This window comes from Nuphar pumila, chromosome 8 (assembly GCF_984573655.1).
Source record: "Nuphar pumila chromosome 8, dmNupPumi1.hap1.1, whole genome shotgun sequence".
In the NCBI taxonomy this organism is placed as follows: domain Eukaryota; kingdom Viridiplantae; phylum Streptophyta; class Magnoliopsida; order Nymphaeales; family Nymphaeaceae; genus Nuphar; species Nuphar pumila.
In genome coordinates, this window is record NC_143256.1 from 84,516,252 (window position 1) to 84,533,760 (window position 17,509).

At 37.0% G+C, this 17,509-nt stretch overlaps 1 protein-coding gene across 2 annotated transcripts in view; it reads left to right on the top strand.

The window, feature by feature from the left end:
* Nucleotides 1-15,952, top strand: part of LOC149830003 (developmentally-regulated G protein 2) — a 170,710-nt gene extending 154,758 nt beyond the window's left edge. For both annotated transcript variants that reach the window (XM_090015672.1, XM_090015673.1), the window contains 4 exons: nucleotides 12,589-12,759; nucleotides 13,018-13,131; nucleotides 13,239-13,409; nucleotides 15,555-15,952. In XM_090015672.1, coding sequence (XP_089871798.1) covers nucleotides 12,589-12,759; nucleotides 13,018-13,131; nucleotides 13,239-13,409; nucleotides 15,555-15,650 — 552 coding nt within the window. In that variant the 3' untranslated portion in view covers nucleotides 15,651-15,952. The remainder of the gene's footprint in view (nucleotides 1-12,588; nucleotides 12,760-13,017; nucleotides 13,132-13,238; nucleotides 13,410-15,554) is intronic.
* Nucleotides 15,953-17,509: the final 1,557 nt, after the last annotated feature.

The window sequence follows — 17,509 nt, forward strand, 5'->3', positions numbered from 1 at the left end:
GCTTTTCCAGGAGGAACTGAACAAATGGCCAAATGAATTTGGTAGATCCCACAATTGATGGTGGACGTACCATCTGGATGCATGGCATCTCAGAGTGTATTACCTAGATGCCAATGGCAAAAGTATATGGATAGTATGCTAGGTAAAATCACAGAAAATAAATTATGGGGAAACTAAAAAAAATGAGCTATATGTTAAATTTACTAACAGAGAAATGAAGATATACTGCAGATGTACCGAAAATGTCACAGATGAAAGGCCAAGGATGGATGACAACCGATCCCTAAGAAAGAATGGTGCCTGGGTGGTTCTGCAATAGCGCTGTTTATTATTACTGAGTAAGGCAGATTCGTGAGTTTACCCACAGCCTGAGGTAAGACCCTCAATTTGTCAACATCACTTACTTCCAGCACTTCAAGTTTTCTCAATAATGCAATGAAGTCGGGCAGTGCTTCAAAATTTCCAGTTAGAGAAAGCCTCTTCAGATTCTTCACGTTGCCAAGAGAATCAGGTAATGCAACAAGCAGTGAATCAGGAACTTATGCGGCTAGAATTCAGAGAATGCTAATTTGAGATGCATGCTCCACAAGGGATACCACAGAACAGTAAATGGGGTATAATTACAGGTGAAGAGGGATTGCTATAGGGTAGACCCAATCTGATACGGGATCAGATTGGATGCTACCATGAGGGTGATTTTTGGCTTTGTATAGACAATGCTGCGTGCGCTAGGGAAAAAAAAAATGAAAAGGGGAGTATGATGAACCAATGCTTTTGAACAGTACATCAGTAATTAAACAAAGAAACCACCATATAATGCAACAAATGGGACGAATATTGAGATTAGCAGCGGGAGATGAAGACAAATGTGAACAGGGGTTCAAATGAAACCGAAAATCAAGGGAAAATCAGCCATAGGAAATTCAAATGAAAACAGGAAATAAAGTGGAAAATCACAATCGGATATATCTATGATACTACAACGGAGATGAAATCAAACAAACGATTGAAATAAATATCAGATAGCAGCAAATGGAAAGCTTCGCAAAATAAGGATTGCCAAATGAGGTGTCGTAGTTGACTTGAAATTGAAAAAGATATACAAAATTATAATGTTAAAACGAAATGTAACTGATACAGAAATGAACATAATCTTTGAAATCTAATATGGCGACTTCTGAGTACCATGATGTAAACGAGATTACTGCATACAAATCGGATAATCAAAGGAACGGGATAGTTGATGCTTCAAGAGAACACCAAATCTTAACCTATGTCACACGGACTCGGCTAAGGAGGTGCCGCACCCGAGTCGACACGCCCCGACACGGGTGCGGCTTCGGACTCGGTCAATGCCGAGTCGGACTCGGTCAACGAGTCCAGGCCGAGTCCGTCCACATTTTGGACTCGGTCAACTTTGACCGAGTCCAAAAATGTCCCTAAAAAACTAATTTTTTATATTTTTTATTTAAAAAAATATATATAAAAAAGGCACTGTGACTGTGCAGTCTTTGCAGTGTGCACAGTCACAGTGCTGTGCCTGTGCACAGTCACAGTCACAGTCTGTGACTGCACAGACACCTGTGGCATTTTAAAAATAAAATAAAATTTTATATATATATATATATATATATATATATATATATATATATATATATATATATATATATATATATATATATATATATATATATATTTTTTTTGCCAAGTCCTCGTGTCCAAAAATTTTAAAATTGTGCCGCACCCGTGTCGCACCCGCACCCGCACCCATGTGACATAGATCTTAACACATGAACAGACAATCGAGCACATATAAATCGAAAAGAAAAGAAAATAAAATAATAAAAAAAAATGTGTTGGAACAGGGTCATTCCCTTGCTGTAGCAGCAGGTGGGTCAACACTGCTATATGCAGGTCGATCCCACCATGGATGCATTAGGATAAAATAAAAGAAAAGAAGAAAAGGAACAAGAAGGGTGCAATTAAAATTAAAGAATGCAATAAGGCAAGAAGGAACTCTTTCACAGAGGATCAAAAAAAAAAAAAAGGAAGAAGGCGATGATTACTTACCTGCGATTCTGTTGGGATAGCCGACTTCGATTCCTTAAAGGGGAGGCTCCAGGGAGAGAAGGAGAAGGGTGCTGGGGTGAAGAAGCAGTGAAGGAGAAGGGTGTAAAACCCAAAAAATTTTGTTACAAAATATTTTAAAATATGCAAATTGGGCCTAGATCCAAATTTGCAGATCCAGGACCCATAAAGGGGTTTTCCGAATAAATTTACCTCGTAAATTTGATATGTACGTATAAGTGCAATAATTTTTAATTAATTAAATAATTCGGGGAATAATTATTTAAAAGGGGTGCGTAGATGGGTCCGGGATCCACATTTCGGATCCATATATTCGTATATATATATATATATATATATATATATATATAATCATAATAAAATAAAGAATGCAGTAAATAGTGGAGGCGGATCCACTCTTTATCCAGCCCGGATCCAAATTGGGATTTGGATCCTGAGTCGTAGAGTTCGGATCCATTACCCGAATCCATAAATAAACCACAAATGGGGGTTAAATTATATGTATAATGTTAAATTCAAATTAAATAAATAATTAATATTAATTATAAGAAAAAAATTAAATAAACAACTGTCGGACCCACAGTTGGACCCACAAGGATCCAACTGAGGATCCGCTAGCTTTTGGCAACCCGGATCCAGTTGTAAACTGGATTTGGTATCGCGGGTCACGGGTTCGGACCCGGGGCATGCCTTTTAAAAACCTGTAAAAGAGAATCGTGCCTAGGGCACGATTCTTTCTATTAAGGAAAGGGGCAGGGGGGGGGGGGGGGGGGGGGTTACGCAGGGCGTAACCGATCTCCCCCCATCTCGGCATGGAGGGGGGAGGGGTCTTTGCCCGATAAAAGGGAGTGGAGAGGGGGCCCTCTTCACTCGTCTCTCTCCCATCTCTCTCTCTCTCGGTCTGTGTGTGTGCGCCGGAGGCAGGGAGGTCGCCGGCGAACTTCGGCCACCAACAACCACGGCAGCAGTGAGGAGCGTCAGCCGCGGCCCTGCTTTCGTGATTGTCGCCTTTGATCGCCGGGAAATCCAGCAGAAACAGGTACGGTGCTCCTTCTTGGAATCGGGGTGAGGAATCGAACATGGGTTCGATTCCATGAGTGGATTGAGGGGAGGATTTGGGGATTTACGGTACCTAACCCTAAACCGAAACAAATCCAGCCCAAATCGATTTGGGGATTTTCCTACCTAACCCTACCTTGCAAAAATCCCTAGCCCAGATCGATTTGGGGTTCGACTGTGGTATCGGATTAGCCCCAGTCGTGGGGTTCCGATTTCTTGAAATGGATAACCCCAAGTTTGGGGGATTTCTGTTTTGGGACTCGATAACCTAAATACGGAAGGGAAAGAGGTAAACGAAATCTGTTTATTTTGGGTGCTAAACCATATGAAAGAATCTGTATCTTGGTTCAATTAAAATTTTGTTTCAGCATGATGCCCCGTTTCAACGTTATTTGCTACAGAAATCTTGGATTTTATTTAGGAAATAAATTTGTAATAGTTTCATGAGTTGTTGGTTTATGATAGTCATCGATTGATTTGAGATGATTCACATGCAGTGTTGATTCCATGAGAATCGATGTTTTTGGATAGGTGTTTGAAAAATTGTATATACAAAACTGATCCTGTGCTTATTCATGAACCCATTTCATTGATTTGAATTTGATAAGCCTTAAAACCGAGTCTCTAGTGAAACAAATGGAAATGGAGTCTGCAGTTTTTGTTAGCATTAATATATTGAATTTTACCCTGTTTCTTGATGAACTGCATGAGCAAATTCCACATCTGGTTTTAATCTTTAAGCAAATCTGTATATGTTTTATTGCTTATCTAATCTCGTTTGAGAATCTTTGTATGGTTTCAAAATCTCATTGAGAATTTAGTGTTGTTATTGATGTGTAGTGTAGTAATGAGACATAAATTTCTGGTTATAAGTCTCTATTGGGTATGCATGTTTTGTGAGACAAGAAATAGGGGACGCGTGAGGATAAGAATACAAAAGCAATTTGCTGTGATTATCGTTTTCAGTCTAATCTGTGTTTTCTGTTTTGGATTCAGTTTGAGTAAATTGAATACCTTGGTGTATGCTGATCACTTAGTAGAATTGTATACCCTGTGAGTCTGTGACCTTCTGATTACCATACCCCCTTATACTAGCATATTCTATTATTCTCTATCTTTGGAAATTGAGCATTTCTTAGGTTATGACTCAAAGTTTGCTCTTAAGTTGTTAATGGTCTGTCTCAGGCATTGGAATTTTTATCTTAGGCAGATATGGTCTTGCTAGAGTTATGAGAGATGAGTTGTTGGTTAGCAGATCAAGAGTTTCCCAGACATTACTGTTTGTGGTATTTTAGGTGTTTAGATTATATGCAGAACAATGCCCTGTTTTGCTTTCATAATTAGTTATAAAGGATCCAAATCACATGATACACTTCACTTCCTAAAGGATGCATACAATTGAAGAATGACTTGCTGTTGCTGGCCTATAGTAAACAAAGAAAAAGGGACTATGCAATGTTTTGGATTAGAATTAAAGTCAGTATTTGTTCCAACTGACTATATATGTATATATATAAATAATGTCTTGGTTATTATTGTCATTGCTAGATTTATAAAATGTTAGCTGTAAGTGTAAATTTCAGAATGTGTAAGTGTAAATTTCATATAAAAGAATCATTTCGATGTAAGAAGGAATTCGATTGTTATTTAAAACTGCATATGTGAGGGTTGTTTCATGTTGAACTGAAATTGATAATCCTATCATGAAACTGCATCTGTGTGGGCTTATTTTCCTTTCACTTATGATTTGACTAAGGTATATTCATTTGGTTATCATATGAATAGCCGATGGGGTTATATGCTTTCTAATATGAGGTTCAATATAAAGTGACATTGAGAGTATTACTCGCTGGACTGAATTGACTAAACTTCTAGCTAGGAGGTTGGCGGGTTTGGGATTGGTAAGCCCGACTAACTTCCCTAGCATATGGCAAAGCTTACACTTTTGCCCAGTAATCATGTAAATGTGGTTTTGTTTTTCATCATACTAGTTGTGAAATCTGGAATGTGAGCATGATTTGGTTATTGATAATTCTTCTTGGGCATGAATGCTTGATTTATTATGTGAGATGGTACATGAACACTCACACACTCAAAGGAAGACATGGATTCGGTTAATGCTCATATGTGATGTAGGTAACACACACATATTGAAAATGCATATGAATGAATTATGACATGCATATGTTTGGGTTTATGATTTCATAAGTGCACATGCTTTTGGCACTTTGGCCTAGTGTTATGAATGAAACACTAATTTGGTTTTATTATGTGGTGCATTGATGGCCTAAATGGACATCATCGGCCTGGAGAGCCGTGGGTTTGGTTTTCTTTTATTTATGTTTTTAAATGCATCACTTAAACCACATAAGATGGTTTGACACATTACTACACTGTTCTAGTGGTTTATACGGGCTGGAGTCCCAATGGGTCCCTGTAAGGGAGGATGCGGGGTTTTCACTTTACTTTTGCATATGGTGTTGCAAACTTAAAGAATTAACTTTAATAAAAAGAATAAGAACAGTGTAATATACATTCTGGGATATCTCATCTGGAGTATGGGAATCTTGGATATCCGGTCTTGGGGAGACTGTGAGGATACAAAAACTCCGTGTGCTGTAATTTGGTCCCTTGAACCCGATATTGAGGTTCTTTTTTCCTGGCCACGGTTTTAAGGAGAGTCCGCCACTTTACCCGGGAGTGGTGTGTTTTGACACAGCTGTTGTTATGGTACCAAGGAAGTGACACTTGTGGGCGTGGGGTGTCCCTTGTGTCCCCGACATTAGATGTGGAGGTCTAATGTTCCGATGGATGGTGTTGTTTCTTGATATCGGTCGAGGGCTAAGTTGGAACCCAGTAATAAAATACAAATTGTGTGTTAAGCTACCCTGGGAACCTACTTGACCTCGGGGATTGTACCCGTTTGGTGTATCCGCGGGCCACGGTAATTAAAAAGAGGACCTTAAAGATGTGTGCATTTAATAGTGCATGCACATGGAAGAATGAAACTTAAATGAAAGATAACAGAAGAAATCATGCATTGCACATAATCATGCATTTTCCTGTTATGCATTAGATCATGCACGTTTGAATCATTCTTGATATCATGACATGATGTGGTGGTAGCATATGATTTACTTCTTGAAATCATGCTGCAAGATTTGACTATTTAGTTCCTGATATATGGTACTGATTTACTGTTCTTGACTGGTGAGTATATGCAATTATTGGTAGTTATGGATATTTGAATGTTGCAAACTTTATATCTGCACTCACTTAAATCACTGCATAAAATCTTATCCATGTTCTTTCTCTCACCTGGTTTCTTTACAAGTAGCTGTGCTTAGAATTTCGGTTCTGACACCCTACTTTGTTGGTTTTTCATAGGATATGGTGAACAGTGAAGTTGGACATGCATCTGGGGATGGATGAGAATCATACTTGAGCCTGACCGCTTCAACAGAGGACAGAGTGACTCTTTCTTAAATTCTTCTTGCTTATTTCCAGTTGTCGCTTTATTTTCAGTTGAATAAAACCTTGTCTTTGAAATTTTCTTACACATAAATAAAGGAATTGGTTTGGTTCTTATGGATGATGATTGCAACTTCGTTTGTGGTGGTTGGGCTATCCAATAGAAAGTGGAACTGTGAGGACCCCAGATCTCTGGGAAGGTTTCCGCAACTCTTAGAAAAAAAAATATTCCGCATTTTAAAAGGGTATGGATTGGGGTCATTACAAAGGGGGCCTTCGGCTCTATTTTATAACAGAAAGCCGTTAGGCTCCTTTCGAAAATGGCCCTCAAAATTTTCAAAAATTTTAGAATGGTGGTTGTTATTTACAAGTTTTTTTTCAAAAAGAGGGTTTAACTATGATTTTTTTTCAAGAAAGGGGGTTTAAAGTCATATTTTTTTTGAAATCTTTCTGTATTTTTGAGAGAAATTCTAAAAATAAGAGGGAAATACGAGGGATTTAGGAAATGAGGTCCAAACGGGGTTTTTGAAGTATTTTTGTAAAATTTTGTTTTGAAAATTTAATATTTTCTGAAAATGAGGTTTTTGAGAAGCACAGTGTTAATTTTGGAAATTGGGTTTCAAAACGGGTTTGGATCCGAGGTTTTTGGTAAATATTCAAGTTTGGACCTCGAATTAGGATGAATTCAGATAAAATATCTGAGAAAATACAACAAATTGATTTTTTTGATTTTTTGAAGAATAGAAGATCTGGACTCAGAATCAGATTCAGATATCAGATCTGAGTCTGAGATTGGGTCAGATATGGAAATTGAATCTAGATTCCAGTGAATCCGAGAAATGAATGGAATTTCGATCAGAAATTGACCCGATTATTCAAAAGATGGGGGCCAGGGGCAAAAAGGAAATTTTTTGGATTTTTTTGGAAAATTTTGGGTGCTCACAGATATCCCTCTTTGCTGCTAAGCCGGTTGAAAGCCAAGCTTAGTGGCAAAGAAAACACACCAATTTTTTTTAAAAAAAATGCCCCAGTCAGAAAGTCTGAACTGGGTGTGGAAGAATTGTTTTGTAAAACATTATTCTCAGGTTTAACACCTTATCCTGAATGGCTTTGGGAATGACGAAATCCTCGAAAATAAGATAATTGGACAGAAGGAAATGAGGAAATCGTGATGGGATTTTGGGATGAAGATCCCGAGATGGTGAAAGATGGAGATTTTGAAGAAGTCTCTTGGTTGAGACAAAATAAGTTTTTTGAAAAAGACTCAGGTTTAGCCCTTAACCTAGATGGGACGAAGATATTTCAAAATGAATTTTAGGATTTCCTTACCTGAATGGGGAAGAGATACATGAAGACCCGGATGAGATATTTTTGAAAAATGCCTCGTGAGACGAGGCTCAAGTACAATTCTTACCTAAATGGAAATTATGGAGATTTAGATTTTAGAAATCTCGACCAGTTGTATAAACTAGATTTTGAAATCCCAACCAGTTATAAGAAACTGGATTTTGAAATTCCGACCAGTGAAAACACTGGATTTTGAAAATCCCGACCAGTTATAAGAAACTGGATTTTGAAATCCCTATCATGATGGGACTAGAAGAGATACTTTGTCGGAACGAGGCAACTCTTTTTGAAAATGTAAACCATGCTAGGTTACATCAAGATAGACATTGAGTATTTATTTCATTCTTGAATAGCTAGAAAATTGTGCCAATAAGGTAAAATTGTAATTGATTCAAATGCTTGAAAATGTGCACGTATGTGCAAAAGATATTCCCTCTTTTACCTAGAGTATTTCCTCCAAATGAGGGTAACTCCCCGGATTCAAGAGTCAAGTTCAAATTTTTAGCGCTGTTGATTTTCTTCAAGGAAGCTATCCATTTCCTTGATATGAAAAGAAAAGAAATATTCTCAATTTCATAAAAGCAAGCAGTGAAAAGATATTGATAAAAAAATTTTGCATAAGAAAAGATGATTTCTGACAATTTTGGCAGTTTGATATCTGGGGGTTTTCCCACGATCTTTTTAGCACTCTTTTTGAGACATTGAGCTTTCTTGGGTTTTTGGTGAGAAGTTTATTACATCATCATTCATTTTGGAGATGTCCTGACTTTTCTTTTTTTGGGGGGAAGGGTACGTCACAAACTCCTTCAACTTGGAGATGCTCTGATCCTTCTTTGTCTCAGGAATTATACTGATAATATTGGATCATTGGTAAAAAATCTCTTGATGATAGCAGAAATCAAATATCTTTTAGGGTTTGTCGGGAGGTTCATCGCATTCGCCTTCAACTTGGCGATGATCTGAACTTTTCCTGGAAGGATCCGTCAAAAACTCCTTAATCTTGAAGATAATCTAAATCTTCTTTGGCCCCGGGGGTCTAATTCATCGACCAATCTTCAAGTTGATGATGATTGATAGATCTCTTTTGCAGATAGTTAATTGCAGCTTTAAATGATTGAGGAGACATGAATTGGGTAGATTCTTTTTATTGCTCAGGATATTTCCACTGCTTGATTGTCAGAAAATCGTCTTTAAACATGCGCCATAGTTATGATCAATATCGATTCGTTTCTGGCTTTTCAACGTCACTGAATATTTCTTTCGCTAATCATACCAAGGATATTTCTTACATCCTTTTGGTTGATCAACAGGGAAAAGATTTGAATTTTACCCTTTTTCGCAAAAAGCTTCACCTTTTTGGAAAGAATACTAGAGGTAATTTGAGGTGATTCTTTGTGCATTAAAATATTGGAATCAACAAATATTGTTAGCAAATTGGCAAGTTTTCGAGAATCCTTTGTGAAATAATCACTCAATATAAATTTTGATAGGACCTCGAACTGAAATTTGAAAGAAATAACATGGAAACATTGGTTTTATTAAGAACAACATCGGCTCAATAGGGATTCAACCCAAGAACCTCAAAGAATATTGGATTAGTAGGGATTCATCCTACAGACTGAATTTTTGAGGAATGAAGTTGATTCAATAGGAGTTCAACCTAAGAACCGCAAAAGACAGATGGATCAATAGGGATTCATCCTACAGACTGATTTTTTTTACAATGGGATTGGTTCAAAAGGGATTCAACCTAAGAACCTTGGTTCAATCAAGAATACCATCGGTTCGCTGGGAACAATATCAGTTCAATGAAGAACAACTATCAGTTACTTAATAACACTATCAATTCAATCAAGAACGACTATCAGTTCGCTGGGAACACTATCAGTTCAATGAATAACGACTATTAGTTCCCTTGGAACACTATCAGTTCAATCAAGAACGACTATCGGTTCCTCGGGAACACTATCAGTTCCTCGGGAACACTATTAATTCAATCAAGAACGACTATCAATTCAATGAAGAACGACTATCAGTTCCTTGAGAACACTATCAGTTCAACGAAGAACGACTATCAGTTCACTTGAAACACTATCAGTTCAATGAAAAACGACTATCAGTTCTTTGGGAACACTATCAGTTCAATGAAGAACGACTATCAGTTCACTTGAAACACTATCAGTTCAATGAAGAACGACTATCAGTTCATTGGGAACACTATCAGTTCGTTGGGAACACTATCAGTTCAATGAAGAACGACTCAGTTCCCTTGAGAACACTATCTGTTTAATCAAGAACGAGGACCATTATAGAGAGCTGGGTTGCTTCTATGAATGGTTTCAGATCCCTTATCCTGAATGGGAAGCTTAGGTTTATCTCTTAACCTGAAGGGGAAATAAGGAATTTTGAGGAAAATAAACCTCAAGCTTGAATTTTGGAAGGGAAATTCTTTGATGAAAGATTCTTGATTTGAATGGACCATCATAGTTAGCTGTATGTGGTCTGGTTTTCAGGATTAACCCCTTATCTTGAACGGAGACGAAAAGAATACCTCGAAGGCCGAGGTTCAGGTTTATCCCTTAGCCTGAGCGGGAAGAAGAAATTGATGAGAATTATTGAAAATTGATGAAGAATTGCTGGAGATTGATGACGAAAGATTTTATTTGATCCTGCCTGTATACAGGGTTTTTGAAAAATATATTTTTATGAAATAATAACAAAAGATGCCCTAGTATAACTGGGAAGAAAGAATATTTATTTGAAGAAGGCTATTTGAGAAAAACAGGAGAACTTGAAAAATGGGATATTTAGAAAAAAGGAAGAAGGCAATGATTACTTACCTGTGATTCTGCTGGGATAGTCGACTTCGATTCCTTAAAGGGGAGGCTCCAGGGAGAGAAGGAGAAGGGGGCCTTCGACTCTGTTTTATAACAGAAAGCCGTTAGGCTCCTTTCGAAAATGGCCCCTCGAAATTTTCAAATTTTTTAGAATGGTGGTTGTTATTTACAAGTTTTTTTTTCAAAAAGAGGGTTTAATTATGATTTTTTTTCAAGAAAGGGGGTTTAAACTCATATTTTTTTTGAAATCTTTCTGTATTTTTTAGAGAAATTCTAAAAATAAGAGGGAAATACGAGGGATTTAGAAAATGAGGTCCAAACGGGGTTTTTGAAGTATTTTTGTAAAATTTTGTTTTAAAAATTTAATATTTTCTGAAAATGAGGTTTTTGAGAAGGTACAAGGTTAATTTTGGAAATTGGGTTTCAAAACGGGTCTGGATTCGAGGTTTTTGGTAAATATTCGAGTTTGGACCTCTAATTGGGATGAATTCAGATAAAATATCTGAGAAAATACAATGAATTGATTTTTTTGATTTTGTGAAGAATAGAAGATTCAGACTCATAATCGGATTCGGATATCAGATCTGGGTCTGAGATTGGGTCAGATATGGAAATTGAATCTGGATTCCAGTGAATCCGAGAAATGAATGAAATTTCGATCAGAAATTGACTCGATTATTCAGAAGATGGGGGTCAGGGGCAAAAAGGGAAATTTTTGGATTTTTTGAAAAATTTGGGGTGTTCACAGGCTCCTAGATTTTACTTCCTCTTAGACAAACTTTCGCTCATTGTACCGTAAGTTTGAGGGGGAGTGTTAAAATGTAAACAACATATATATAATAATATTATTATTATAATATTATTATTATATATTTTTGTATTTATACTTTTTATTTTTTTTTGTACTTTTTCTTTTTGTTTTTGGTATCTAGTTCTATTAGAACTAGATACATCTAGTTTGGTCAAGTTCCAGTTGGAACTTGACCAACTTTCTAGCTGTTGGAACTAGTCCAATGGCTAGAATTCTAGCTGGTGGAAGTTCAACAGCTAGAAAGGGAGAGCTCCTTATGAGCTCTCCTTAATACTCTTGTATAAATAGGGGTGCATCCCCTTGTTTAAATCATTCCTCTAAATGCTTTTTAAGCATTTTGCTCTCATAAATAAAGTGTTATTGATTTTTATGCTTTTCCATTTATACCCTTTTATGGGTCTTGTCTAAAGTATCTTTTAGATACTTCCTTTTGAGTAGATTCAAGTGCATTCGTGGAGCCTACCATTTCATTACAGAATCCATATATGAGGTCCGATTGAATCAAAACAGCCTACACCATGGTGATCCAGAGGCGTTTGCACATACAAACACTTGTAGCAAACATTTTCACTTTTAATATTCACTCATAAGGAGCAGATTGTTATCAGTTGGTTCAGTGAGGCATCTGTTCTCTTTCTGATTATTAGGTGCTGTGACAAGTTTTGCATGATACAAGTTGCTTTCTCTTAGAACATTCCCCCCTAAGAAAAATATCTTAGAACATTGGTTAACTGTATTATGCTGAGCTAAAGTCTAATACTTGCAATGGAAATATTTGAATTTGAAAATTCTTTTTTGCATAATAGTCTTTTATCAAGCCATCTGCACCAATTTGGTACTGAATCCTCCTTTCATTTCTTTTTAAGAACATTTCTCTTCGTGCTTCTATAAAATTCATGTGCTTTTTGACTTTCCTGGTCTTGGTTTGTCTGGCAAATTAGATTATGATATTCTATTTGCCTGTCTCCTTTGCAGGTGCTATTCAGAGAAGATGCAACTGTTGATGATTTTATTGATGTCATTGAAGGGAATCGCAAATATATGAAGTGTATCTATGTCTACAATAAGATTGATGTTATTGGCATTGATGATGTTGATAAACTAGCCCGACAGCCTAATTCTGTTGTTATCAGTTGCAATTTGAAGGTATGCTCTTTACTTTTTGTTTCATTTTTTAATTTTCAATCATAATTTTAAGCAAAATATGCTGGCACTTTCAGAAAGAGGATTATAAGTGATTCAATTTATGATAGAACTAAAGTCATACTGATGTCAATCATCTTTAAGATAGTGCTTTGAGATCACAGTGTAACTTTTCCTTATGTTTAACAATAAATTTTCTTGCAAGTGTTTTGATTTTCCTTGTATGCCAGCAGCTAGTTACTTGCTCTTTTTCTATTTCAGCTGAACTTGGATAGGTTGCTTGCCAAGATGTGGGAGACGATGGGGCTTGTTAGAGTGTATTCAAAGCCTCAAGGACAGCAGCCTGATTTTGCAGAGCCTTTTGTTCTATCTACTGTAGGCTGAATGTCTTCTATTATTTTAATTTATATTCATTTACAATCTGGACTTGATCTATAGCGGTATTAGTATTCTCATTCACTTTCCCTGCAAATAAATTTCAGGATAGAGGGGGTTGCACGGTAGAAGATTTTTGCAATCATATACACAAAAATCTTTTGAGGGATGTGAAATATGTGCTTGTGTGGGGCACTGGTGCAAGGCATTATCCACAACATTGTGGGATTTCCCATGTTCTTCATGATGAGGATGTCGTCCAGATTGTAAAGAAAAAGGTAATTGAACCGTTTTGTAATATGTGATGCAGTAAACAAATCCTAGTTGATAGCAGCTTATCTTCTCCATGTTTCAATGGGTTTCCTGTTTCTGCATTACACAGATTGAATTATTACAGTCTATATTATCTGCAGTATGTTGCTTGGATTCTGATTCAATCTTTCTCTTTCTAATGCCTATGCATATGGTTGTAGTATTTCTTCATTATGCAGTTTAATTGTTATTTTTTTCTAAAATGTCTTGATGGTTCATTGAATTGGTAGGTAACACCAAAAGTACATAAATCAAAATAATTTGCATTTTCCTGTTAGAGTGATTTTCCTTTTCGTTTTATCGAAGTAATCTGAAAGAGATTTCTTGTCAAGGCTGCATCTTCCTAGAAAAGTGTCTAACCCTTCTACAAGGCTTTTCTTGCTCATGAGCAGGGCCATTGCAACGTGAAGCTAATACAATATGCTAGCAGCCACTAAATGATAGAGCTAGTAGTCAATCAACTAACATTTTTTTGCAATCTTCCCTGGACAATTTAGAGGTCCAGTGCATGTGTTTATAGAGCTAGTAGTCACTTGAAATTGGTATAATGCCTGATACTGACATTGATACCAAGATTTTCTTACATGTTCTTGAATATGGGTATTTTTAAATTTCAAAGTGTGCAACACTCTTGGACATGCCAGACATAGCTTGTCAGGTATTGGACACTCCATGTGTGGCATGTAGACACTGCCTTAAAAACTTAAAGTAAATGTGGTATACTACATAAACCCGCTTTTTGTTTTCTCAATTGTTGACTGTATAGTGAACAGTGACAACATATAGCACCAAACTACCGTTCTTGTTTTATTTTTAAAAAGAATTCAGAAAGTTTCAATGTAAACTCTAAAAGTTTGACAGATTGCCTATTTTTTCAACAATTTTTTGATATTTACAACTCTCTCTCTCTCTCTCTCTCTCTCTTACACACAAGATGGTGAGTGGATGCTCGCTATGTGATTCTTTTCTTTCTCCGTGTTAACACACTCCCATTCTTGATCTTTCAGTCCTATTGACTTTGTAATTATATATATATATATATATATATATATATATATATATATATATATATATATAGAGAGAGAGAGAGAGAGAGAGAGAGAGAGAGGTATCTGCCTACCACTCACCTGGCTAGACAGTGGTGGATGTGCGCTGAGCGTCCATCGCGCACTGGGCATTAAAAGGGTCTTTAGCGGGACTTGAAAACCGCCGCTAATTTTTTTTTTCTTAAAGCGACACGCACGTGATAGACAGCACATGCGAGTCCACTTCTGTCTAGCCAAAACAGTGGTAGGCAGCTACCACTTTTCCTATATATATTCTACAAATTGTTTGTATGTAACAGTCTAGGATCTTATGGTGCAAGTTGTGTTCAGCATGGTTGATTTGTTGGGGATTGACCCTTGATTGTGTTTTTCAATTGTTTTTTTGTGTCAACAAGTTTTGGTGCATTTACCACTGTGCATTTTGCATCACTTAAAAATCATGCTCATACATTGGAATCATGTGATCCATAACCGATCCACACTAAATGGACCATGTAGATTACATCTGTAGGGTTAAAATTTCAAGAAGAAAAAGGGATTGTTAAGTTGTTCGTACATATAAATGATTGTAGCAAATATACTGTGATATGATGCCCTCTGTGTGTGTGTGTGATAATGCATATCATAGTTCCTTCATAGTGAAGGATGAACTAAATTTTATCAAATTATAAAATTCACTGATGATCTTTTACTTTCTATTTTGCAATTTAATATGGTTAAGACTTAAAAGTGAATGTTGGGTTCCTCTCAATGAGGGGGTCATCTTTCACATTTGTCTGAACTAAAAGCGTTAAATGACCATCTTACCTTGAAGAAGTCTGTTCTAAAAGTTCTTGTAGAATGAATGCCGACCTTTTGAGTTCAACATGTTTGAGGAAGTCGCTTCATGTTTCATGTAATTGCAAAATCACGATCCTGTGATCTGCAATACCGTTTTTTTCTGTTAGTTGCATCTTCTGATGTTTGTGGAGGAATTGATTCAGGTTATGAATCTCTTGGGCATGTTGATTCTTCATAAAAGAGTTGTTTATGAAAGCCTATTGAAGTGTTTTTTGTGCTCTTCAGGAGAAGGAAGAAGGAGCAAGAGGGAGATTCAAGTCACACTCGACAGCTCCTGCTCGGATATCAGATCGAGAAAAGAAGGCTCCACTGAAGACATGAGATGCTGCTTATAGTTTGATTTACCTTTGTGTTTGACAGATTACAGAGAATCTGATGGAGCCATTTAGGTTTTCAAACTTGCTGCTCAATATGGCGGGACAATCCTATTAGCATGTAGGCAATTCTTCAACTCTTGAAAAATATTAGGAATGTTGGATTTGTAGCCCTGCTCCATATTGGAAGATTCAAACAGGTTTATGCTGTATCCCTTCCCAGTATAACTTTCATATTGAGCTTGTATAAACTTTAAATGTAATTCCTTTCTGTCTCTTTTTTTTTAAATCAAGGTGTGTGTGAGGATATTTGACCGAGTGCTAGATGGTATCAAGAAATTGCCATGTCTCCCAAAGTCATAACTACATTACACAGTCCTTTCCTACTCTCTTGTACCACTTTGAACAAATAAAATTTCATCGTTGAGACGTAGAAACGGTAAGCTTTTGTGTGGCCATCTCCATGATTGGAAATGGTAAGGTTGAAAATGAAATGTCCAAGTAAACCTGAGGCAAGGTAAACTTGGAACTAGTGTCTGCTGAAATGAGTGTCACCAAGAGCAGTTGCCTATGTCAATCTACTTAGACTCCATCTTATGAGCCTACCTAAGCTCTATAATATTGATCGCAATAGGGACCTTTTGACTTTTACAATGAACTTCTATGCTTCTAACTTGGTAATTAGAAAAGGGTCACTTTCAGAATATGAACTTAATTCATGGATCTTGGAGAAGTAATCTGTGTGTGGTTTATGGTATTCTTAATTGAAAGGTACCATGTTATTGAATTCTCTTGATTATCGTGTGTTGCCACAAAGCCTGATCGTAGCGAGAATGCTGTGCATTAAGTCTGTCAAAAGCCCTGGTTCTTTGAGTATTTCAATGGGGATTGCATGCAGGCAAATGAGATAGCGGCATGGTTAGGTTTTGGATTTGTTACTAGGAGAAACCCGGGTCCCAAGAGCATGTAGATCTTAGATCGACCCTCCTGTGCCCATCAAAAAGAGGACCTGAAAAAAAGGCTTGCATGTGGTTCAAGTTTTTGAATTCCGGAGTTCTCAATATCAGACCTTGTTAATCTTCCAGTAGTAAAGCAAAGATGGCGCACCAAGGTAAATGGCAACCAGTATACCGTCTGAAAGGTAGATGATGCTTAGCAAAAAGGTGGCCACGTCTACAAAATTTGCTCTGGCTAGCTTGAACATGCTGTTACACTTCTTGGATCAAGGGAAGAGCATGAACTCCTGAATAAGTGATCTCTTACAATATCTACGTTTAGTTGTCATTTGAAAGCCTCTCACTAACTTTGGTCTGCGTATAAGCTAATTCGACACAGTTATTCGTTGTAGGGCCGACTTGCAAATGGTTTCCCCAGTTTAATAGGTGGAATTAGTAAGTGATGTTGCATTTACAATGAAACAGGATTAGGTGCAAAAAACAATGACAACCTATGATGTACCCAATTAGTATTTTTGTTTAATTTGACAGGGATCTTGTTTAGAGGGTCCTTAGGGGTTGATTACCAGAGTAATGCCCGGTTATATTCCCCATAACATTTTTATTGAGTTAGATGGAGAGGAATTTTGTCATTTTCTTGGCATTGATTACGGGCACCCTTGAACGTGGAGCCTCATTTTCATTGATGTGTTACATGCGTCCTTGGTTACACTACAGGTTTCTTGAAGCCCATGGGGAATTGGGCACAGCTTTTCTTAACCATGGCAACTCGTACGTTGATCCATACTAGCTACTCTATTAACATACGGGTAGGCCCTCACTTCAAGAGCCTCAGTTTTACCGGAGTGACCCGGATTTGAGTATGAACAAATTCTACCGGATGTAGTGGAAAGCTCAAACCATGAAAAAG